The sequence below is a fragment of the Zootoca vivipara genome, chromosome 2 (assembly GCF_963506605.1).
Source record: "Zootoca vivipara chromosome 2, rZooViv1.1, whole genome shotgun sequence".
Taxonomy (NCBI): Eukaryota; Metazoa; Chordata; class Lepidosauria; order Squamata; family Lacertidae; genus Zootoca; species Zootoca vivipara.
Genome location: NC_083277.1, coordinates 90,823,253 through 90,849,715, shown reverse-complemented (window position 1 = coordinate 90,849,715; position 26,463 = coordinate 90,823,253). Strand labels below are relative to the sequence as shown.

The 26,463-nt window shown below is 44.8% G+C and overlaps 1 protein-coding gene across 4 annotated transcripts in view; it reads right to left on the bottom strand.

Annotated features, from left to right (window-relative positions):
• Positions 1 to 20,779, bottom strand: part of RNF157 (ring finger protein 157) — a 75,682-nt gene extending 54,903 nt beyond the window's left edge. For 3 of the 4 annotated variants that reach the window (XM_035104534.2, XM_035104537.2, XM_035104536.2), the window contains exon 1: positions 20,412 to 20,779. In XM_035104534.2, the coding sequence (XP_034960425.1) occupies positions 20,412 to 20,499 (88 nt within the window). In that variant the 5' untranslated portion in view covers positions 20,500 to 20,779. Of the gene's footprint in view, positions 1 to 20,006; positions 20,250 to 20,411 lie in introns of those variants that run through there. The other variant, XM_035104535.2, reaches the window with a different exon arrangement.
• Between the last annotated feature and the right edge of the window lie 5,684 nt (positions 20,780 to 26,463).

The window sequence follows — 26,463 nt, the reverse complement described above, 5'->3', positions numbered from 1 at the left end:
TGAATTTTAAGTTTAACACACTCCTTTTTTGTGTGTACACTGCCTTTTCATGGTGTCTGAAAGGCAGTGCAGAATGTTTCAAAAGAAATGAAAATATAAAGGCAACAGTTCAAAATGAAACAGAGCTCTCTTTTACAAAACATCTCCTGAAAAACCTGAAGCATCCCCTTGCAAGCGTCGATACTGTATATTTGTCAGCAAAAACAGCCCTATACAATTGTTTCCAAACAAGAACACCAGGCACCTCCACAGACGCCAAGATGCAGCTCATCATTTAGGAAGGTTCTGCAATCAATTATTGATGCCTGCTGCTTTCTGGCCCCATTTTTTCCATGTACATAATTTATAGGGAAACAAGAGTTGGGGGGGGGGAGAGAGAGGCAGACAGACAGACATTTGAAAGAACCCCAGAGCTCACCAAAACCAATGCAGGCACATGACGGAGGGGCAAGAGAAAAGGAATGCAGTTTGACCAGAGAGTGAATCTAGCCTTCTAATGAAACATGGAGGAAGCTGAGAGATGCAGGAACTCATTTAAAAGTCAGCATAGTTAAACCCTTGCAACATTCTTCAAAACCGGATGCAGAATCACAGCAAGCCACACATTTAGGTGACCAGATGCAATGGAGGTCAGGATTCAGTTGAGCAGAAGAAAGCTGAGCCTGGCAGGGGCTGCAGGAGTGTGCATATAAGGTTGCCATATTCCAGAAAGTAAAAATGTTGCTGAGCTTTTTGCCATACTTTTTTTTTGCCATTTTCCACCCAGAAACTGCTTCCAACTGCAGTATTCTGGGCATGTCCGGGAATTCCATGTACAACCTTAGACCTGTACTTATCAAAAATCCCTCCTCTTGCCCCTCTGTTAGTCTATGAGCTTCCAGTTCATCTTGTCTACACATTATTACCTCACCCTGCACACGTGGCTTTAGATCCTGGTCTCCAAAGAATCCATTATGAAGTGCTGAAGAGATCTTATTTGATATTTTGCAGCAAAGCAACCTGTCCACAAAAAAGGTCTATGGGAGGGAGCATAATGGCCAAATGGCTCCGAGTTCAAGTTTGCTTTTCAATGCTTTAATATGCAAGGGAGTGTAGCACACACTCCCATAATCAAGGCTAAGAGACTCAGCTGTGAACTACGCAGTCCCCAGTTTGAGCCTCCCCTCAGCTGCCACCAGAAGAACAAAATTCACCTATGCTCCCTGACAGCCCAGCAAGCTGCTTGTTGTTTCCCAGTGACAAAAGCACACAGCAACAACCAAGTGTCAGGCAGCAACAGCAGAACTACACTTTTAGAAAACAACTGGTTAGACCCCACACAGCCGTGTGCCTTACGGATAGTGAGTGGTAGCTTTATATTTTTTATCTTTCCAAAATTAATCTCAGGGGTCAACTGGCTGCTTTAATTACAAAGACCTCTCCAGAGAGACTAGTCTTCGTTACCCTGGTGTACAGACACTTATTAGCAAGTCAGAACCCACAAAAGTTTGCATCATCCTAGAAGCAAAGTGGGGAAGCCTGGAGAGAACATGGCAAAGCACCTTAATATCACTTCTGTGTAAGCAGTAAGGATATTCTGCAGTCCAACCTATTGTGATTAGAACCTAAGGCCCATGGGCCAGAAGCAGCCCACGGAGCCGTTTAACCGGCCCATGAGCTGCCCCCGAACCGAGCTGCCCGCTCAGTGAGTCCCCACACGCTGCGCTAAACCAGCACAGCGCGGGGACTCTCTTCCGTGTCTCGGAAATCGCTTCTGCGCATGCCCAGATGCCGAAAACCGGTTTTGTGCAGGCATGATTTCCGGCATTTGGGCATGCGCAGAAGCGATTTTAGGTGCCCTGGACATGCACAGACACGATTTCCAGCATTGCACTGCGCTGGCCCATGGAGGATCTCCGCAGGAGTGATCTGGCCCATGCCCGGTAAGTCTTGCCGACCCCTGCTCTACTTTCTCAGTAGCTTTGGTAAGTGGGGAATCCTGATGTTAGGTTCACTTTGGAGGGTAAGCAGGAATCAACCTTGTCTTGGAATTGTAGAGTTGGAAAGGACCACAAGGGTCCAACCCCTTGCAATGCAGGAATATTTTTGCCCAACATTGAGCTTGAACTCATGACCCTGAGATTAAAAGCCCCGTGCTCTACCGACTGAGCTATCCCAGTTTTAGATGTCTTCTGAAAACTACATTATCCAGGCCTTTGCAATATGTATTTGTTTCCTTTCAAATCAACCAGTATTTACTGATGTTTTATTTGTGTCTTTCCTGATGCCTTTACTGATTTTATTGTAATCCTGTATTGCTACTGTCAGGGGACCTTCCTACAGGGAACCTCCCCCCATCCATCCTGCTGACCAACACTTTGCCCAGTGAGAGCAGCAGCAACGGGTCACGTGGGAGGAATGAGGAAGTTAGCGGGATGGAAGAGACAAGACTCAGTGATGTGGGAGAGCCCTTGCTTGACCAACAGTTAGAGGGGAACACGCAGCCCCTTCTGGCGCCCGAATTCAGGCGCACCACTAAACGTAAGGTCGAGAGGAGGCGTTTTCGGGGTGCCCAATCTCTTATGCTGGTCACGCAACAGGAAACGTCCACTCCCGGATTCAGCGAGTGACTAGGAGGTCATGTTTTCTGCTATCTCTGCACTGTAAATATTATGCACAATAAAACCGTTAAAAGACAAGCACGGACTTGGGCGTCTTTACTCGAGAGTAGCCGCAGCAACACCATTACAGCTACATACTGCTGCATTATGCCTTTATGAAAGTGCAGACTTATACATATTTGAATAAATAAATGAACCATCACATTCTGCCAGTGCACGGATTTCTGCTTGTGCCATGGGACTTTCCACCCCTTGCACCCTCTGCAAAGCTGCTCCAGGTGGTTGGGGGGACCTTTAGAACCAATTTAATGGGGGCACTGGGAGGAGGATAGGGGAGAGCATTCTGTTTCACAATGATAAATCCTTGTGCTGATGGAACAAGAAGCTCAGAGCTACATTAAAATCCACCCTAAATAAATAAAAGAAGAAGAATCCTTAGGTTTTAGAGCTTTCATACTTAGGGTGCATGAGCAAATTTTAAAAACAGATCTTTCTGATTTTTGTGTTTGTGCGCTAGAGATAAAGAGATGATGATAAAGTGTACCGCACTTTAACGGGTTCAAAATGCTTCCTATATTCACTCACTACTTTCTACATCAAACCTGCTAGTTGGAACATGTTTACTATTGCTCCCATACAGACCAACCAGAAGTTCAATAAATAAGGCTTAAAAATCACTTGTTACATACAAAGCTAATGAATTCCCGCCAGTTGCATGCATACTCGATCACTGCAGCAACAAGCATAGCAAGTGTCCAGATTAATAACAGATGCACCTTTCCTAATGACTTGCTATATATGCAGAAAACACTCTATTCATCAAAGGTGTACAGCCACTTCATATACTTCTAAGCCCCCTGCCACCTGGCAAAGCCATCCGCACACCTCATCAGGAAACCGCAGATCAACCTAATGCAATATAACTGTGTCAGGAGCATAGGGGGAAAGCTGGAATCACTTGCAGATCCTATAACTGAAACAGGTGAGCCAAGCTGCAGAACACCTATCAGATCACATATATGTAGCTGATAAAACACTTAACACGCTTTCCAAAAAAGCATTTACTCATGTTACAAATTACAAATGCCCTTGGGTGGTATTTACAATTATGATTTTAGAAGCTCTTAACCTCAGTCTATAACAAAAGATCTCAAAACACAAGCAAGCAGATCACTTAGGGAAGTAAGCCAAGCCACAGAATACAACTGAAGCCCCAATATGCACTCTTAATGTCAAGGAATTGCACACCGTCACTGACTGCTACTCAACCTAACTCAAAAACACTGCCTTGCACCTCTATACATACAGTATATTGTTAGAGGTTTGAAGGGTTGCTCTGGAAGATACTAGTGGGTTGCTTCCATGCATGTATTTCTGTAACCGTGAGATTAGAACAGGGGTCGGCAAGCTACGGCCCACGGACCGAATCTGGCCCAATAGCCCTCTGGATCCGGCCCACAAACAGTTCTGCAATCGGCGCGATCGCCATTTTTTCTTTGGGGGGCATTTTTTTTGCAGTTTGCCCCCCGGACTACATCTCCCAGCATACTCCGAGGTTGCTCAGACTTCCGCGATGCTGGCCAATCCGAAGCCTTAGCAACCTCAGCCCCCCCTTCCATTGGCCGGTTTCACGCAAGCCGTAGGCCAATGGCGACCCTTCCCGAGATTCGCTGCTCCAATCGGGGTGAGGCGCAGGGCAGGGCGCCTTGTTGACGTCTAGCTCCAAGAAGGGAGGAGGAGAAGCGAAGGGGCGGGAAGAAGCGGGAGCAGAGAGCCCGCAAGGAGGGAAGAGGGGGAGGAGGAGAAGGAGGAGGACTCTTCTGTGCTGCTCGGCAGTGGCACATTATCAGCACGGTCATGGACACCCCAGGGTAGGGGCCCTTCCCGGAGGGGTGGCTGCGGCCCCTCCACACAAGCCGAGGCCCAGCGCTGGTGGGGCGCCCCCTCCCCAGCCCAGCTCTGTCTCCAAGAGAAGGAGGGAAGACGTGTGTATGTGTGTGTGTGTGCTCGCGGTCTGGCCCGCCACAAGTTCTGAGGGACAGTGAACCGGCCCCCGCAGAAAAAGTTTGCTGACCCCTGGATTAGAACCTACAAGAGGAAATGTGCTGAACTGGCCAAACCAGTCTCTCTGCAAACTAATGGTCTTAGCTGGCCAGTTAAGTACTGTCATCAGCATCTTCAAAAGCGTGCCATGTTGCCATAGCAACACTAAGTGGAGATGCTTCCAGGATCAGCTACCACCACTACTTCTAACTAGCCTTCTACTTGCTATTTGCCTTTTTAAATTAATTGTGTGGAAGAAGTCACACATCATTTCCAGGTCTTCTCCAAGTGCTCATTTTCCTTCACTGACATGCATACCGTAGCTGCATTAAGCTGCCCATCGACTAAAATGGCCACTTTTAAAGCTGACTTTAAAAACCACACAATGGATTGGCACCAGACCAATGAAATGGATCCTCTATTGGTATATCCGATTGTTAAAAACAACAACAACAATTTCAGTCTCCAACATGGCAACTTTTAAGGGATCTGTTTGGTAAGGGGGGGGGGGAGATGCTGGCAACAAAAACCACCTACTCTTCAAGCCACAATTTTTAACTTGCTGTAAACCCAGACATTTTTTAACTAACATTTCTGAAAAAATTTAATTTGATTTGCTTATAGAGAGAGATCCTCCACATTGATTTTACAAGGAACAAAATTTGCATGCTTTGTAATGGCAGAAAAATCAAAGTAGACTCTGCCTTCAAACCTCAGATATGCAATTGTGGCTCTATAATCATCGCAGTTCTTCCTCAAAGATTTTTTTAAAAAATAGAACAGCAGAACAGATAAGCTGGAAAAACCTCATTCTAAAAATGAAAAGGGTATTGCTGAGACTTGTTTCTTTGTCTGGCTCGTAGTCAGTGAAGGATCTATAAAACTGACTAGATATTCACTGACTGGAGAGAGGAAATCTCTTTGAGGCATATAGCGCCTTCTACTTCACTTGCTGCATAATCATTTGGACACCAGCAACTAAATACAGATAAAGCTCTGGATCAATGTGTGCCTTTGAGAGTTCCCTCCCCTCTTCAGGGTTACATAAAAGATAGAGGAAGGCAATTTGTGTGCCCTAGTAGCTATACTCCGAAACTGCCCACCCACCCATCACTGCCCATCTGTGAAACTATGGCTGGAAGTCTTAATGCATTAATCACTGATTAAAAGCAGGGCTTTCGGTCTAATCAGATTTTGATTCGAGTAGTAAGAGATGTTTAGCATTTCTGTTTGTCACCCAACCTATGTGAAATGCCACTACTAAAACAGCATTTCCTCCCATCTCCACTTCCAAAGGTCCTGGTCCTAGAAGACAGATATATTATTTCTTATATTATATTATATTATTAGAAAGAAAGGCTTGAAGGAGAGGGAAACCTCTACCTCAAGAAATAGGAACCAAATTACAGCTGTTTAACAGACACCTGCCCCAAGAGGACTAAAACCTCATTAAAGACTGTTAAATTGTTGTGGGAAATGCAGTCCTCCTCAAGAAATCTGCAACTTCCGAGGTCACAAAGAAAATGGGGACATAGTTGGTTGGTTAGTTAATTAGTTAGTTAGTTAGTTTATTCAACAAGGTTTATATACTGCTTAATCATCCATAACCTCTCTAAGCAGTTTACATGGAACATGACCAAGGTTTCTATAACGTAGAAGCAAACGCCTGCAAATACAGACATGAAGCCAAACCCAGACCAACCAGGGGCGAAGGAGAAATATATTTGCTTGCATACCGTTCAATCCTAATTATGCTCCCAATGATGCTTGTTTTGTGGGTTAACATTGTGTTGAAGGCCCAGAAGGTGGAAAGCCTAAGGAAAAAAATCGCAGTTGTGCCCTGGACAGAACAGCAGGCTAATTAGCTGCCTACTTTTGCCCTGGTTTGTTGTTTTGTTTTTTTATTTAAGGTAGAAACATTTTATACAGATGCTTACAGAAAGGGAAGGGCTTGTGAACCGGTAAAGCACTAGGCAGCATTTATACCGGAGCCATTTATGCATCAACAAGGGAAACAGACAGCCCTTGTGCTGCTGGCAGTTCAGATAATCCACTTAAGTGCAGAAATCCTCCTTTCCCAAGAGCCCCTTACTGCTCTCGACTGGTCTTACTGGATAGTGTCTAGAGAAACTGAAGAAGATACGTATGATGCAAGTTTGGTGGTGGGGTTAGGGGGGGGAATGTCTTGTCTATTTTTCAGTTTGGAGATTTGTTTAGCTGTGCACGGAGCAGAACAGTCCTGGTCAGCCAGGCCCAAGTGTCTGTCTAACGTGAAAGCGCTGAAAAAGATCCCCCAGCTCTGCTGGACATGATCTAGTTAACTAACCAGATTTAATGAAAAACCTGGAAGGCCTCGACAAGGTCAGCAATTTCTGCTTCAGCCAGAATTAGTTTGTGATATATTGTAATAGGTGTTTTAACTAAAATATACCTCAAGCGTTATTGTAAGGAAATTAATAGATATTTCACAATATGCTCGAGGTTCTAATAAGCCAGGTCTCGGTTTAACACAAGCGAGTTTCCATTCATATTCATGATTTATAGCCACATAAAAGAGTACCAGATCATGCACATTCCCTCATTCTAAGGGAGAAGTGATACAGCCATTTTACTGAAGCTAAGCCAGCCCGAGTCTGGAGCCTCACAATGTAAAGTGGGAAATAAAATGTGCTAAATAAAACAATGATGCACCTAATGCAGGTGTGGGAAACTGTTGGCCCTCCAGATGTTGCTGGACTACAGCTCCCATCATCCCTGGCCATTGGCCAGGCTTGATGGGAGTTGTAGTTCAGCAACATCTAGCAAACCAAAGGTTCCCTACTCTTCATCTTATGTGTTCACAATACAGTGAGTATTATATTGTAATGGTTTGATTGCTCGGCATAATTCTTACTATGTATATTTTTCCATTTCAATGCATGCTTAAATGCTTTCTTTCTTTTAAACACCTCCTCTAAACTGTCTCTCCAGGGGCGTAGGAAGATAGGGGCGGTAGGGGTGGGCCGCCCTGAGCGGCGGGCTCCAAGGGGTGCCATTGCGGGCGCCCACCACACCCCCGGAACGCGAGCCACGCCTCTCCGGGAGGCGCGCCCCGCCCCTGGAACACATGGTCCTCCCCTCCGGGAGGCATGCCCCACCCCCACCCCCGGAGCATGAAGCTCCGCCACTGTGTCTCTCCAATACATTAGTTTACATTTGGGTTTCTTCTCGTAAGGGCACATTTAAACATACAAAAGCCCACCCAGGTCCAAACCAGTAGAGCCTGAAATGGCCTAATCCAGGAAAAGTTTTATGACTTAATTATGTCAATTGTATTAAATTGGTGAGAAATAAAAAGCAGCACACAGGCTTGTGAATCATCCACCCCAAGGGGTTCCAAAATCTGGTCTGTAGGCCACATTGAGGTGGTCTGCAGTGTGTGTGTGTGTGTATCTGTTTGAAGATGGTACATTTATTGCATTAAATATTCATACGAGCTTTTATTGTGTTCTATTTTATTTATTATATTGCATTTTATTGTATTACAGCTTGAATTCTATGGAATTAAAATTTCAGTACAATAAACTGCAAGATACAGGGTGAGTCTTTTAAAAGAGGCCCCGTGGAACATGTGTACTCTGTATCCACGGGGCATCTTTTAAAGAAATCACCCTGTATAAGAAAGAAAAGCAGCAACAAAAATGAAGTTTAAAATCACACAGTATCTAGCACTGCACACTACGATCGCTACAACAGGAAGAAATATCATTATATGGTCCACCAAGACCCTCAACAATTTTCAAATGGAAAAGGTTTGGGAACCACCAAAATGTTTTTAGGTTGAGGGGTTAGGCTTCCATTGAACAGTAAGTACTGTATAGCACTCAAAGCTAGATGATTATAAGGAACCTTATGAAAGGGTATGTTTCCTAACTCACGCTTTCTCCTCTGCCACACTGACACGCAGAAGTGGGCAATATAATCACATTTAAATAGAGTGTCAAGGTGTCTTTTCCCACCTGAATCCTGCCACACCTTCAAACTGTTCCACCTCCTGATCAGATTATCAGTATTCCCCCCCTCCCTATTTTCCTGCACATGGGGCCAAAAAAAGGGCTCCTACGTTTCATAAAGGAACCAGCAAGGCCAGGAGTGAGTTTGGGAATTTCCAGGGAAAAAACCCCGATCGTAGCAGGAAGCTCCATGTATCTGGAGACTTATTTGAAGAAGTATTTAGTATGAATGGTCAATAAACCCAAGCAGCACTTCCTTTTCTCCACAGTAAGCAGCTGATCTGCTGTGACAGAATAAGCCTATGCATTTACCAGAACTAGCTGACTGCCTCCTTCCATGGGCGCCAGTGCAAAATGGAGTGGGGGGGGGGTCGTATCTCTTGAGAAATCTATTGCATTACTATAAATTCAAGCCCGTTTCACAATTTCTGAACGCATACAGCCGATAGGTATTCCACACAAGTAATTTTCAGTCCTGGACTGAGATTTAATTACAGTCAAGTCCACCTACCAGTTTTTCTTCTCACTCGTAAAACGTCTGTCATGTTAACCCAAACCTACTCTGCTGAAAATATACAACCCTATTTCATGTTAAAAGAACTGACCAGGTATCTATAGATCACACCATGTGTCAAGAACTACTGTACTCATATCCAAACCTTGGTCAGTGAACTGAAGCTGCAACTGAGCAGCAGGGTTACAATCAGTAAGATAGGTATTCCAGCACAGTCTTAAAATTTTGCTCTGATAAGATTTTGTATGGTGCTGCTAGAACTCTGCATTCTTCTTTTTAAAAACAAAAAATCAAGAAAGTCATGAGTAATCAAGATTGTCCACCTCCAACTATACGAAAAGTCTAACTTCCAAAACGCTGGCACTATGCAACACTGCTATATACAGTTGGAGGCAGAACAGTTGGCGTGACAGGGCCTTTTCAGGGGTGGCACCTCATATGTGGAATGCCCCCCTGGTGAACTGCTTCTGTCCCCGTTATTAACATTCAGGAGGAATGTTAAAACATTTCTGTTCACCAAGGCACTTGATGGCTGAAAGACCGTACAGTATTCCTTGCAGCCTTGACATTATAAGCTGTGAGGATACGCGACAATTCACAGATTATTTAAATCTTTTTAGATATTCCTAAAGTTCAAGTGCTTATATTTTATTTGTTGATGCATTGTTTTGCTGCTTTGTTATCTGCCATCTTTTGGAGCAAGGGCAGAATAGAAATGTAAAATCACCACCATCCCAAGAGTAGTTTATGTATCTCCATTAGCCTTGCCAGCAACTATCAGAAACATGGAAGAGTAGCAAGGAGACTCACATTGTGGTCGCGCAGATCCACACAGCACTCATTACGGCCAGTAATCACTTGCCACAAGGTGAACCATATTTTTGGCAGCATCCATGTGGTGGTTCTGACATGTGCTCTGGCCTACTTAAGGATCTTTACGGAGATTAAGTACATCTGTCTGTATTCTTGTCCAAGAAACCCCACAGTCACAACAGCTGAATGAACATCATACAGCCATTAATAAAGCAGCATATCCACAACATGCACTCTCTGGAACAGGCACCATAGAGCTTATTTATATCTGCTGCTGACAGGAGCCCAGGAACAAAAGCCAAACTTTGGGGGAGACTAGTTGGTGAGCTTGAACCTATCTCTACATACTTTTAATTGCAGCCATAACCAGTGAAGCCCTCCAGACATTGGACTACAATGCCCATCATCCCCAACATTTGACAAGACTGGTTGGGACCAAGAGGAGTTGCCAGTCAAAAATGTCTGGAGGGCACCAACTGGGGACCCGCTGCTTTTACCCCGTACTTCAATCAAAATATTTTCAGGTTTTCCCACTTATAAGGGAACTGTCTGGAAAAATGCAGGGTGCGGTGGCTTTAGGAAGTTTAGAAGGCTTTGCCAGGGAAACGAGCTACGGTAGTTGCTTTGATCTTGGACAGCTGGAATCTAGCCCTGCTTTTCCCCAGCAGTTTGTGAGCAGGTTGGACTGAGGAGTGCTGGGTGCAGTGGTTTGGAGCCTTTTAAAAAGTTATTGCTTTGGTGAATCCCAGGTCCTGTCCCATCTAGGCTGCAAGAATAAGTGAGAGGGCGATGGCAGCAACTACCAGAGAGCAGGACCTGCTGACAGCACTGCAGGGCTGTTGTGTTACAGTTGGACAGGCTTCCTTGGGGGTTCCCCACCCTTTGTCACACTCTTCTCTCCCCTGTGTCCCTTCCCTACGAGTATGAATGACAATGTCCACTGTTGCTTTGGCAGAGAGCACATGGTTCAGCAGGAGGCCACTGACTGAACAGAGATGCTCAATGTTCTAGCACCGTGACAGAAAGCACTGCTGTCCAAGCAGCCAAATAAAATTATAATATTCACTAAGGCAAGAGTCAAGTATGTACAAAGTTTTTAACCTTAGATGCTTCTACTTCTTCCTCACAACATTATTCTGCTTTGAGGTAAGAAATACACAGTGCATCCTCTTAGTTTGCCATAGCATATTTCAACAAAATGTTTCCCAACAAAAATGAATCAAGAGGGGGGGAAATCTAAGGCAAACTCCACATTTAAATATAAAACAATACTGTACTATTAATAAACAATTCCACACTTTAAGGAACACAATGAATCAATAGCTCTCTGAACGATGTACAAAAGAAGTAAAAGAACCACCAAAGCAAAACATACACAAATCAAAATAAATAGAGTTACAAAAATAATTCCATTATGTATCATGAAAGTATCATAAATTCACTAGACTCCCCTTACTCTGATGCCATCCTGTTTGCCGCCCTAACAAGTGCCACCAATTAATTGCACAATCTATTTCTTCCTTTAATTTCTTCCCACTTAACATAGTTGACCACATTTAGCAACAACTACTGAAATACAGCAGTTTCCCCACAGGCAGACACCGACTGTTGCGCCATGACAGCCAGCTGAATCTTCATATTTAGAGGCAGTGTGAGCGTCATAGCAGCCTAACAGCTGAAGGGAAACAATTTCCAGTGGAAGCAAAGAGGTGACACAGGAGAGACAAGTCTCTCCTAAACGAGAAAGCAGTTTGGTCGATTTACAGCAGTGGAAACAGCAAGAGTGGAAAGGAGTTAAGAACCCCTCCCTCTCACCACCTAAGCTGCATCAACAGAAGTCTAGTGTCCTGATCAAGGGAAGTACAGTAATAGTACTACTCTATTCTGCCCTGGTCAGACCACACCTGGAGTACTGCATCAAGTTCTGGGCACTACAATTTAAGAAGGATATTGACAAGCTGGAACGTGTGCAGAGGAGGGCAACCAAGATGATCAGAGGTCTGGAAACCAAGACTTAAGATGGACAGTTGAGGGAATTGGGTAAGTTTAGCCTAGTAAACAGGAGACTGATACTGTATAAGATGTGATAGCCATCTTCAAATATCTAAAGGGCTGTCACATGGAGGATGGAGCAAGCTTGTGTTCTCCTGCTCTAGAAGCTAGGACCCAAAGCAATGCATTCAAGTTACAAGAATGGAGATTCTGACTAAACATCAGGAAGAACTTTCTGACAGTAGGAGCTTTTCTACAGTGGAACAGATTCCCGCAAGAGGTGGTGGACTCTCCTTCCTTGGAGGTTTTTAAGCAGAAGTTGAATGACCATCTGTCATGTACGATTTAGTTGAGATTCCTGCATTGCAGGGGATTGCACTAAATAATAAAATAAAATAATAATAATAATAATAATAATAATAATAATAATAATGATAATTTATTTATACCCCGCCTATCCGGCTGGGTTTCCCTAGCCACTCTGGGCAGCTTCCAACAGAATATTAAAATTCAATGGTCTGTTAAACATTAAAAGCTTCCCTAAACAGGGTTGCCTTCAGATGTCTTCTAAAAGCCTGGTAGTTGTTTTTCTCTTTGACATCTGGTGGGAGGGCGTTCCACAGGGCGGGTGCCACTACCGAGAAGGCCCTCTGCCTGGTTCCCTGTAACTTGGCTTCTCACAGCGAGGGAACCGCCAGAAGGCCCTCAGCACTGTGACCCTTGGTGGACACTGGGGGGTGGAGACTGCATGCCACAAAGGGGAGGGCAAAAGTAACTGTTGTCACCTTGTTCTCTTTCATAAGCATGCATGACCACCTTCTCAGCCAATCTGTGCCCCTCCTTGCTGATATATGATAGATCTGGAAGATGCCAAGCTGATATACCCCAATGCTTTATCTATTCACTTTCTCTTTTTGCCACCATCATCAATCTTGGTGGATCTTGAGATGTGCAGAGAAGCGTGCTTAGAATCCTGGGTCAGAATTTCTCAATTAAATAATGGACATTGTCATGTTTAAAATGTTTACGGTAAAAAACCAAAAAGGCATATAAGGTAAGAGTCAAGTATGTACAAAGTTTTTAATATGTTTCTACTTCTTCCTCTTGATCTTCATTTACTAGCACAAATTACTTTATGGTGCCTCACAACATTATTCTGCTTTGAGGTAAGAAATACACAGTGCATCCTCTTAGTTTGCCATAGCATATTTCAACAAAATGTTTCCCCACAAAAATGAATCAAGAGGGGGGGGGATCTAAGGCAAACTTCACATTTAAATATAAAACAATACTGTACTACTAATAAACAATTCTACACTTTAAGGAACACAATGAATCAATAGCTCTCTGAACGATGTACAAAAGAAGTAAAAGAACCACCAAAGCAAAACATACACAAATCAAAATAAATAGAGTTACAAAAATAATTTCATTATGTATCATGAAAGTATCATAAATATTACAAATGCATACATAATCACCAAAATCATTCACATAACACATTCTAAAAAACAGAACCCCCCCCAAACAAGCATACTTTCCTTATACCCACATCACTTCAGCCACTCAACTCTGACCTCAATAAAACACCCAAATGTTTAACCAACCTATAATCATGCACAGAAAAATAGGTCCACTCAATAAAACAACAGCAGGGAGAAAAACACCACTCATTCCCACCTGAGGCAATACAGACACCTTCTCCCCACCTGTCATCTAGGGAGATTAAACTCTCCTCTGCCAACAATCCCACATCCTGTGGGGAGTTAGGCACAGCCAGCCATCAGCACACCTGATGCTCAGCACCTCACGGACAACGTCCCACCCTGTAGAGTAAATTAAAAACACCTCCCTTTAAAACAATGCTCCCTAAATAAACCTCACCCTCGTGGCTTCACAGTCAGACTAGACGGGAGAGGGCTGTGGGTAATGGTAGGTAGCAGTCCTTCCCCACTCTGCCTTGAAGCACCTGAAGCATCTTGATTTAGCACACAGCCTGGGCAGAGGTGGGGAACTTTTTTTTTAGCTTGAGGGCTGTGTTACCTAGAGGGCAGCCTTGACGGGGGTGAAGGGGGGGTGCTAGAGGAAAAAGCGGGCAGGGCCACAGGCAAAAGAAGTGGACGGGGGCCAAGGCAGAGACCTTCGCACAGTAGGCTACATTGCAGACATGCAGAAGGCAAAGGTTTCTACCTAGCTCAGTCGACAGAGCACAAGACTCTTAATCTCAAGGTCGCCGGTTCGAGCCCCATGTTGGGCAAAAGATTCCTGCATTGCAGGGGGTTGAACTAGATTACCCTTGTGGTCCTTTCCAACTCTACGGTTCTGTGATACCCACCACAATACACACACCTCTCCAGCCTTCATCCAGACAAGCATGAGGCACTATCACAATTCAAGGATGCCTTCCAGCAACCAAAAACATTCTAGGAGGGTGTGGATCAGGGCCAGAGAAGGATGCAGGTTGGAAGGGGTGCGGTCCCAGGTGTCCCAAGGGCCAGGTAAGCAGGCCTGGAGAGCCACACTCCCCTGGTGTAAAGGCTCATGTGTTCTTGGTTGATGTGTTAGTAACCCATCACAGACACAGCTTCTGGGCAGGAACTGTGTGCAGCCTGTGTTTTATACAGCACCTAGCACACTGTAGGTCTGTTCACTTGGCATGCTTATTCATGAGTCCGAATGAATCTCCCCACACCAAAGGTTCTTTCTTTCAAGAGGTAGCTGCTGCTGAAAAGCTTTCTGTTATAAAAATAAGCTAGTCACAAATAAGAAAGCGACCAGCAGCCGTTAAAGAGATTGATGGCCCAAAGGAAAAGCCATTCCCACCACACTCAGCCCATCAAGGACACGGCATAACTCCACAGAAAGGGCACCATACCAATGTGTGGCCATTTTTTTAAAAAAGAATCTTAAAGGAAAGCATCATCTGTTTATGCTTATGAATCTTTCAGAAAACACTTTCTTGTCCCAATTGGTGGAAGAAAAGTTGCTAAATGCCAACAGCCAGGCGGATATTTTAGCAAACCGATTCCAGCTGCTCTGCCTACTGAAAAAGCCAGGCATGTATTCTCAATACAGAAACCGAGTTTATGTTAACAATGCTATATGCTATCAGTGCTCCCAGCTATGTACGTGACACCACAGATTTTCTGAGGAAAATACAATATTTGAACAATCTTCCTAACAATACTATACTAGCCACTATGGATGTGGAATCTCTATATACCAACATCCCACACAATGATGGTTTACAAGCCATAAGGAACACCATTTCAGATAAAACCACAGCGGACTTTGCTACCAAACTCTGCCACTTTGTCCTTACCCACAACCACTTCAAATTTGGTGATGACCTGTTCCTCCAGATCAGCGGCACAGCCATGGGCACCCGCATGGCCCCACAGTATGCCAACATCTTCATGGCAGATTTAGAACAACGTTTCCTTAACTCCTACCCACTCAAACCTCTCCTGTACCTGCGATACATTGACGATATTTTTATTATCTGGACACATGGACAACAGACCCTGGAAACCTTCCACCAGACATTCAATGACTTTCACCCCACCATCAACCTAACAATGAACCAATCTATGCAAGAAATACATTTTTTGGACACTACTATAAAAATACAGGATGGACGTATAGACACCACCTTATACAGAAAACCAACTGACCGACAAACATATCTACATGCTTCTAGCTACCATCCCAAACATACCAAACAATCCATCGTATACAGCCAGGCCTTACGTTACAACCGCATCTGTTCCAACTCTACAGACAGAGAATCTCACCTAAGAGATCTACAGCAAACCTTTTTAGAACTAAAATATCCACCTGATGAAGTTAAACAACAGATCAACAGAGCCAGACGGATACCTAGAGAGAACCTGCTGCAAGACAGACCCAAAAAAGAAAATAACAGAACACCACTAGTCATCACATACAGCTCCCAAGCTAAAACAGTACAACGCATCATCAGAGATCTACAGCCTCTCCTGGACAATGACCGCTCCCTTTCTCAAGCTCTGGGAGGAAGACCTTTCATTGCCTACAGACAGCCACCCAATCTTAAACAACTCCTCACCCACAATAATACAACCACCAGACTTAACATGGACACTGGTACCAGAGCCTGCAATAAACCCAGATGCCAACTTTGCTGCCACATACACCCAGACAACACCATTACTGGCCCCAACAACATCCAACATACCATCTCAGGACTATTTAATTGCTCATCCTCTAACATTGTGTATGCCATCAAATGCCAACAGTGCCCTTCAGCTCTCTATATTGGACAAACAGGCCAAACCCTACGCCAAAGGATAAATGGACATAAATCTGACATCAGGAACCAGAAGACAGAAAAACCAGTAGGAGAACACTTCAATCTCCCAGGACATTCTATACAAGATCTCAAAGTAGCTGTCTTACTACAAAAGAATTTCAGAAATAGACTGGAAAGAGAAGTTGCTGAATTGCAACTTATCACCAAGCTCAAAACCATGGAGGGACCTGGTTTGAACAGAGATATCGGGTTCTTATCTCATTATACATGATAAGCGATCTTCAGCCATCTCAACCCTTGCTTTTTCATGCAAAACCATTTGCAGTCGTTTGCGGTCATCAACAGCTATCAGTCAGTCAATCACCCATTTCCACCACCCTTCTGAGTGATCCCCCCTCCCCATCCCCACCCCTCCCCACCCCTTCTCTACATAAGTGCCTGGAAACTTCCATCTCACTGTATCTGAAGAAGTGTGCATGCACACGAAAGCTCATACCAAAATAAAAACTTAGTTGGTCTTTAAGGTGCTACTGAAGGAATTTTTTTATTATGTTAACAATGACTCTGCAAAGATCCTTGCTGGTAATCAGCAAGTAATCTGGGCAATGGAGACATCATTAAGGACCCTTTTATTTCTACCTTAGCTTGATAACTAACTGCTTAACAAAATTACCACCTATTGTTAACAATCTCCAGTGCCGAACAAATCATTTCCAAGTGTAAACACAACCTTACGTCCCCCCTCTTTTTAAAAGGTCATGAAGTTGCGATTTGAAAATTTCCGGACTTCTGTGTTACTCTAACGGAAGAGAAATCCTCCCTATAAACAATGAAGTGAGCAGTGGTTAAAAACCCTTCATGAAACAACAATAATCCTCGACATATCAAGGTAGGCCTGGGACAATACAGTGGTACCTCTGGTTACGAACTTAATTCGTTCCGGAGATCCGTTCTTAACCTGAGGTACCACTTTAGCTAATGGGGCCTCCCGCTCCGCCACACGATTTCTGTTCTCATCCTGAGGTAAAGTTCTTAACCCGAGGTACTACTTCTGGGTTAGCAGAGTCTGTAACCTGAAGTGTTTGTAACCCAAGGTACCACTGTACTGAGGTAGCTGGACCAATGGTCTGACTCAATATAAGGCAGGTTCTGATATTTTCAGCAGCTATTAAATGACAGCTAGGATCAGGGAAACAGACAGAAAGCTGTGGTCATGCAACCCAATCCTAGACATGTTGACTTGGAAGTAAATCCTGCCACAATGAATGTAGCTTACTCCCGGTTAAGTGTGCATATAAATTCAAACTAAGTCTGCAATTCTGTAGAAGCTTACACGGGAGTAAGCCCTATTGAACATAGTAGGGCTTACAACACAACCCTACTATCAATGTTTACTCAGAAGTAAGTCAAGCATGATATCTTGAAAGCTAAGGTCACAACTTCTGCAAACATGCACTCCATATGAGGTCTTGGGTGTCAACTAAACTGAGAAATGATAAACGAAAGCAACTATTACCCAGACCTTGACAAGTGAACTCGAGAATTTCAGACAATGTGGGGCTTAAGCAAGAAGCGGTTATGATGAGGCCTCAATAGATTGCATCTTCCTTAGGCATGTCCCCTGGCCTCTACACCAGCCCCCTGGTACTGCCATACACAGTCACTACTCATTCCTAACAATATACATGGTGCAGAGCTTCAACAAGAACTCTGGAATCACATAGACTCCAAAGATTGCTCACTAGGGACTAGAAACAAAAGGGTTAGAATAGATAGATGCCCTTCTGAGTATCTGAAGGCACCAAACCCCTTTTGTTTTGAATTACACTGTCCCAATGGGAGTTAAATCTTCAAAACACACAATTAAAAATAATTAATAGAAACATGACCTCAAGGAAACTTTATGTGCTACACTAGTATTAGTAAAAATACACAGCTCCCTTTCTAAAAAATTCCAGCAATAAATATGGGAAATAGCTAAAAAAAGACCACACCCTTCATTTATCATTAGTAAGATATCAATAGTTTTCGTGGCACCTTCATTCTAAAATACATGTATTCAGATGCATGCCCCAATGACTGAAACAGGAGTTAATCTTAAGTAATCAATGCGAGTTTTACTCAAAAGTTAAGTCCCGCTGAGGTCCACGGGATGGGTTTCTAAGTGTGCACAGGATTGCATTCAGAATGCTGATAGCTGAATAAGAAAAGAAACTATCAATTAGTGTAGTGCAGTGTCTCAATGCAACTACTACAAGTTACTAGGATGCGCAGTACAGTTTTGCCCCCATTTTTGCAAAGTATTCTCCTCTGTAATTAACGACAGGAAGGGTCCACAACCTTTTGGGACTAACAGCCGTTTTAAAAAAACATACCCATTTAACACGAGGAAAAGCTGGTGATGCTCAGAATGCCCCTGAGCAGGCAAGGCATTTACACTCACCCCAAAACAAATGAGCTAGCAAAAAGAAGGCAGCACCCACTCAAACAGGCAAGCCCCTCCACCCAACCAAATGCAACAAAAAAGCCATCAGGAAGGGAGGGCAGAGGAGCCTTGGCAGGTACATTGGGGACCCCAGAACCAGAATGATCAGATGCAAAGAGTATAAACCTTTAAAAGGCAGGATGAAGAGTATTTGGCACTTACATGTTTCCCCAACTCCTGCATGGCTAATACTACCTGCTCAAATCCTCTCTTATGCACAATAGCTCCTAGGGCTTGGCGATCAGAAGGTCGGCGGTTCAAATCCCCGTGATGGGGTGAGCTCCCGTTGCTCGGTCCCAGCTCCTGCCAACCTAGCAGTTCGAAAGCACATCAAAGTGCAAGTAGATAAATAGGTACCGCTACAGTGGGAAGGTAAACGGCGTTTCCGTGTGCTGCTCTGGTTCGCCAGAAGCGGCTTTGTCATGCTGGCCACATGACCTGGAAGCTGTACGCCGGCTCCCTCGGCCAATAACACGAGATGAGCGCCGCAACCCCAGAGTTGGACATGACTGGACCTAATGGTCAGGGGTCCCTTTACCTTTACCTTACTTTGCACATGGCCTCTTTCCTTTAATAGCTGCCTGACAAAAAATGGAGCAGGAAAACTTTTTTTAAAAAAAATGGAAATCAACCTGTCATAACTTCTGCATGCCTGGCTACTGTTAAAGGCACAGGAACAGTGTCAAGAAAACAAGCAGCTACCCAACACATTGCATGCAAGCTAAATTCTAATCCCATTGTATCCTGTCTCTCCTAGCTACCATTACCTTAAAAAAAAGAGAGGAAACTTACAAGCAGACTACGAAGTTCTACACCTATATGTAGGAGAGTGAGAAAAGTACAGTAGTGTACTTTGATTTCAACCCACCTTAAGGCTACATGTGTTGCTTCGGTAACCCAGTATCCCTGTCCCATTAATACTGCAAAACATTCCATCGTGAGCAACAGCGTAAAAACTGTTAGACAGCAGGATGGATGGGATATTTCCAAACAGCAATTAGCATATAAACAAGCATGTGAAAATGTCAATGCAGGTACTAAATACGCAAACCACATTCCAAGGGGTGGCATAGGACACACAGATATTTTAGGGGGAATTCTTTCCTCTTCTGAAAAAAAAAACTCGATTCAGGACCACAATGAGTTTTTTGCTCAAGTAAAGGCAGAGAGAACAGCTAGCCAAAAGGAACTGCAATCATTTAGGTATTGGATTTGGGCTCGGCTTTTTAAAAAACAACAACACAGAATTCTTAGTATTTTTTTAAAGGTCCTTTACCAACAAGCATGATGCCATGAATGTTGCTATCTCAATTCAGATGCCACCGTGAGCGCTTTAGAGGAGGTCGACCCAGGCGAAAGAAACCCGCATTCTCTGCCGCCAGACCTTCTCCAGCTACTTGCATGGGAGACCTTCTTCGACTGACAGCAAAACTCTCCAAAAACTCGTTGGCTGCCAAAGAAGCAGCTTCAGTGCGGTAAAAGGCAAATCCTGCTTTTCACCAACCCCCGTCCCAGGCAGCTTGTGCAAAGCCGAAATCCAGCGACTTCCCCCCCCCCCGGCTACCGCCTAGAGTTCAACTGTCCTGCAGCCCTTGCTTCGTCACACTGCTAGTTCCCCGATCGCTTCCCCTCCTCGCCTCTACCAGCTGCTGCTCCTCCTCCCATCCCGACTAAGCCTTACCGGATTTAGGAGGATATCTGTAGATGGAATTAGACGGGATGTCCACCTCTTCCACTCCTGCGTTCTGCCGGCTGGTTAGCGCTCCCATGCTTGAGACGTAGTACAGTATTAGAGGGCATCCGGGGAGGAGGCGGTAGGGGGCTGGGGGTTGGAGAGAGACGCCTTCCTAGCCCGCACCTTTGCAAAGCGAGAGGAGAGGCGCGGAAAGGCAGCAAGGCACTCAGGTCAGCCTGCAACTGCGCTGCTGGTCCCTCACTGGAGAAGCTGCCGCATTGACTTGCTTGCTGCTGCCCCCAGGGGGGTGGCGGTGCCTGCTGCTGCTGCTACCGAGCAGGGGACAGAGGCAGCCATTCCCCCCATCCCCTTCTTTCCGCCCCCTCTCCTCCTCCGTCGCCCCCCCCCCTCCAGCGAAAGGAGTGAATCAACCTGGGGACCGTTTAGGCGAGCTGGCTGGGCTAACGGGAATCCCTTATAGCAGTGCAGCTGGGATGGGGCGGGAAGAAGCCGGCGCTGCATGCATCATCATGCACACAGCCCAAGCTGCGGGCTGCGGCCGCTGCTGCTACAAGTGCAGAAGGCAACCTCGGCAACACCAGCAGCATCTCATCTCTCCTCTCGCTGCAACTGCAGGAGCGGCGGAGGCAGCTTTGCAAAGGAGCTGGGCGCCGCCTTGACGTGAGCGGCAGCCCTGCTCTCCAGCCAATGGAGGCCGCCTGCTAAGCAGCCAGCGGCGCCTCCTCTCGCGGCCCCAGCAGCTCCCTGGCACATGGCCCGATGGGGAAGGGAAGGGAAGAAGGGAAGGGAGAGCGGCAGCAACAACCGCGGTGTTGGTGGCCGTGTGGACTCCGCCGCCGGCCAGCTGCCCAAGTTCACCTTGGTAGGAGCTGGAATAAAAGGCGGTGCTTCATAGAGGCATTCAGTCACCACACAGGCCGGCCTGCTGCAAGGGAAGGGAAAAGTTTTGCAAGGGTGCGAACACCCGCCTGCTTGGCTGCCTCCCATCTTTTTCTGCTTCAACTTTGCAAATTTGTTTTTCAAGATGCGCCACTCTTGCCTGGGAGCGGTGGGCCGCGAGGCTGCAAGGCCCCTTCAGCCTACAGCTGGAGCCCATCTAGCCTTGTTTACTCTTAAAAGAAGCCCGGCGGTGGCGCTGTGAATGTCTTACATACATACACTTATTTCCCAATCGTAGGCTGCTGCTGCCAGTTCATTTCCGGGCCCATTTCAAGTTGCCCTCTAACATTTCCTCAATGAAAACAGTGACGTCCTATTATTATTAATTATTATTATTATTATTATTATTATTATTATTATTATTATTATTATTATTATTTCTGGGCAGCTTACAGCATATATAAAAGCATAATAAAACATTAAACACCAAAAAACTGCTGCCTTCAGATGTCTTCTAAAGGTTGTATAGTTACTTATCTCCTTGGGTGAGGAGGCCGCATAATTCCAGACCCTCCAACATTTCTCTGATGGAAAAGCGGGGCATTCTGGGATCAAATCAGAAATTGGGATGGCTTCTGTAAATCCAGGACTGTCCCTGGGAAATTGAGACACATGCATGAAGGGTCTGTAAAGGCCCAAATGACATTAAGCATGCCCCCCCCACTCCACCTTATTTCTGAAAGACCATCTCCTTCCCTACAGACCCTCCCCAGTGTTAAGCTTAGCATGGGAGGAGAGGGTTGGTAGCCCCACCTCCCTCAGAAACAATGGGTTGGTGGTGAAGGTGAGGGCCTTTTCCGTGGCAGCCCCCTAAGTTGTGGAATTCCCTCACCACAGAGGGGCATCTGCCTGCTTCAGCTTTCGTAGAATGCAGAAGATGCACCTCTTTACAGCTTTGACACCTGGGACGCATGTTTTCAGGGCCCCTCCCTATTCCTGTACAGTAAGTGTGATCTGTTTTTAACTGCTTTTAAATTTGAGGTTTAAATCGTAGCCCACCCTGGGACCTACTGTTGAAAGCGGGGTAATAAATTGAATTATGATAATAATCTACTTACTGCAGAAGGGTAAGCCAGTCCTGCTAAATTTTGGGGCCTTCCTCATCGTCCTGTTGAGGGGAAGTCCTAGACTTCTGCCCCAAAGTCCTGCCCTAACTACAACACTGGCCACACCCCATTGGACCAATGGGACTTGCATTTTAAGCAAGATTGCTTGGAATTTGGTGGTTATTTCCCCTAAGCCGCAGAGGCCAATGCATACTCACTCAGAAAGGCACACTTTATTTCATTTGGACTTGCTTTCTAGTATGTATTCTTAAGGTAAAGGTAAAAAGTAAAGGATCCCTGGATGGTTAAGTCCAGTCAAAGGTGACTATGGGGCTACGGCGCTCATCTCGCTTTCAGGCCGAGGGAGCCAGCATTTGTCCGCAGACAGCTTTCTGGGTCATGTGGCCAGCATGACTAAACCGCTTCAGGCACATGGAGGAGAAGAAGAAGAAAAAGAAGAGTTTGGATTTGATATCTCACTTTATCACTACTTGAAGGAGTCTCAAAGCGGCTAACAATCTCCTTTTCCCTTCCTCCCCCACAACAAACACTCTGTGAGGTGAGTGGGGCTGCGAGACTTCAAAGAAGTGTGACTAGCCCAAGGTCACCCAGCAGCTGCATGTGGAGGAGCGGAGACGCGAACCCGGTTCCCCAGATTACAAGTCTACCGCTCTTAACCACAACACCACACTGGGGGACCATGACGAGTGGCAGAGCACACGGAAACACCGTTTACCTTCCTGCCGCAGCGGTACCTATTTATCTACTTGCCCTGCTTTGCTTTCTAACAGCTAAGTTGGCAGAAGCTGGGACAGAGCAACAGGAGCTCACCCTGAACTGCCAACCTTCCAATCGGCAAGACCAAGAGGCTCAGTGGTTTAGACCACAGCGCCACCCGCGTCCTTTTATGTGTACAGTGGTACCTCGCTAGACGAATGCCCTACTAGACGAATTTTTCGCTGGACGAATGGGTTTTGCGATCGAAGGTTGCCTCGCAAGACAAATTCGTTTTGTGAAAAATTCGTCTAGCGAATCGCGGTTTCCCATAGGAATACATTGAAATTCAATCAATGCGTTCCTATGGGCAAAAAAATAATAATCAATGCATTCCTATGGGATTCACAAGACGAATTTTTCGCAAAACGAATTGACTCACAGAATGAATTAAATTCGTCTTGCGAGGCACCACTGTACTTAAGAGTGTAGTGTAAGGTGGCCAACATTTAATCTGGCCAGACTTTTTATCAGCAGGGCTGCAAGCCAGACTCAAGAAATGGGGGCACCCTGGGACTGCTCCCTTTCCCCTTGAGTCCACACAAAGTCAATGTGTGCGAATCGGCACACAAATAAAGGAGCATGGCCATTAGTATTTTAAATCTTGATTGGGATAAGAACATGCTGGAATTAGAAGGCAAAGATGGGCAATCAGGATTTCTGTTGCCTTAAAGTTGTTACCTTCTTTCAAAGAAAGGCTTCCTGTGCCTTTAAATGTATGCACACAAAGTGTGCTTTGTACTTACATTACTATGTTTCAAACCATTCACCTATTGAATTTCTGCCTGCCGTAAAGTTGCATTTGTATGACAAACACTGTATTTCATAAACCGCAGCAATAACAAACCTTCCATGCCACGATGCTGATTCCATTATACCATGAATGGGTGCCCTTTCTGATATTGACTGATCAACAAAAGGCAACACGTGGGCTAATAATGTATTGACAATATTGATGAAACACTATCAATTGTTTCTTAATTCATAAACAAAAGCCATATAATTCGTGCAAGAAGTCACGAACTAATAGTCAAATAAATATTCCATCAACAGGAATGCTTAGAATGGCGTGTAACCAGAAAGAAACACTGAAGTTGAGGCATAAAGCCTTTTCACAGTTCATATCTATATCAAAGTTTGGTTGAGAATAAACTGGAGCCGGTTGGCATCCGGTTGGTCGCTATGAGTACAGGATGCTGGACTAGAAAGGCCATTGGCCTGATCCAGCAGGCTCTTGCGTGTTAACACTATGGTGTTAAACAATACATAAAACAGCTACCAGATTTTTAGAAGACTTCTGAAGGCAGCCCTGTTTAGGGAGGCTTTTAACATTTAATCGATTATTCTATTTTATTTTTCTGTTGGAAGCCGCCCAGAGTGGTTGGGGAAACCCAGCCAAATGGGCGGGGTATAAATAATAAATTATTTTTAATTATTATTTATTAATTCTTGAAAGAAATGAATAAAATTTCTACCTTTGTGCCAGTTCAAACACTGGCAGCAGCCCTTCTTTAATAGCGTCTATAGTTGGATGCCAATAAGTCCCTCCTCTCCGCCACACCATTAGAAGATTAATAAGTAACGTTTTAGTCACTCTGTTTAACACCCATCCTCTGGGCAACTCAGCAATGATAATCCATCAGATTTCAATGTCACCTCTGTCATTTGATAAATAATTTGGAACTATTTGGCATGAGTAGAGTTGAATACAAAACATTTCTGCTTTTGGAGAAGCCCAATAACCTTGACAGGAAGGGAGGAAAGTGGCAGCCTTAACTGTGCTACTTCTCTAGCCATGTCTCACAACTGCTACCCATTTAAGCTGCTGCTAACTAAACCACAAGGGACAAGACAGGACAGGCTGGGTTGAGGTTTGTTTGTTTTGAATCTGGCCATTTAGGAAGCCTAGTAGACAGACTAGAGCAGCATAATGCCAGGAAGGGTAGATAGACTCTACTTGTCACAGCAAGTGCTGCATTCTCAGGGGTAACATCACCATAAGCTGTTCATTTTTATATTATATTTCAATCCTGTCCTTTGTTCAGGAAGTTCAGAGCAGTGTACGGTGGGAGCTGCTAGGTAGCAGGTCTCCCAGCCCCCTATCCTCACCCTGCTGAGACTTGCTTAGCTTTCACAATGAATCAAAATAATTTATCTCTGGTCATGTGCTGGGCGATTCTTAAGCTCATTTTCAAATCTGGAAGTAAAGCTATCCCTTAATGGAAATGATTTGTGGATACAGATTTGCTTTGCAGCTGATCTTTACCCCAAAGTAAAACCCTATTGAATTCAATGTAGCTTAACTTTAAAGGAGCGAGTGCAGCTCTAGCTGATAACTGGACTGTGTGCACACATTAAACCAAAGGTAGAATTCAGCCATACACCTAGCATGTTCAAAGGAGAAATGGGAACAAAGAGAGATGTTTTAGCTTCTCTGATCTTTTTCTAAAAATGGAGCTAGCTGTTTCGGTTTTCACATCGTTTTGCCAGTTAGCGAGGCCTCATTGAAAGAACTACAATAGTCTCTCCCTATCCATGGAAGAAAGTCGAGTTTTTGTCATTCTTTGAAGGAATCGGCCTCTTAACTAAAAGTCTTATGCACTTGCTGAAATTTACTAGCAGGTATAATCCTACTGAAACCAATGTATATGAGATTATATGTTTTAGAAGCGAGCCTATAATAAGGTAGATCCCGGCTGCAGTTCAATATACGGTACCTGGCTGAGAGCAAGTCCCATTGACCTCAAGCAGCCCTAGGTCTGGTGTCCAGAGGAGGGCAACCAAAATGGTCAAAGGCCTGGAAACAATGCCTTATGAGGAACGGCTTAGGGAGCTGGGTATGTTTAGCCTGGAGAAGAGAAGGTTAAGGGGTGATATGATAGCCATGTTCAAATATATAAAAGGATGCCATATAGAGGAGGGTGAAAGGTTGTTTTCTGCTGCTCCAGAGAAGCGGACACGAAGCAATGGATTCAAACTACAAGAAAGAAGATTCCACCTAAACATTAGGAAGAACGTCCTGACAGTAAGAGCTGTTCGACAGTGGGATTTGCTGCCAAGGAGTGTGGTGGAGTCTCCTTCTTTGGAGGTCTTTAAGCAGAGGCTTGACAGCCATATGTCAAGAATGCTTTGATGGTGTTTCCTGCTTGGCAGGGGGGTGGACTGGATGGCCCTTGTGGTCTCTTCCAACTCTATGATTCTATGAAAGTACCCTTCTGGCTGGCGCCTTCCTCTCAAGTGGGCAAATAGGTTGGCAGCAGGTGCTTGAGAGCTGCCAT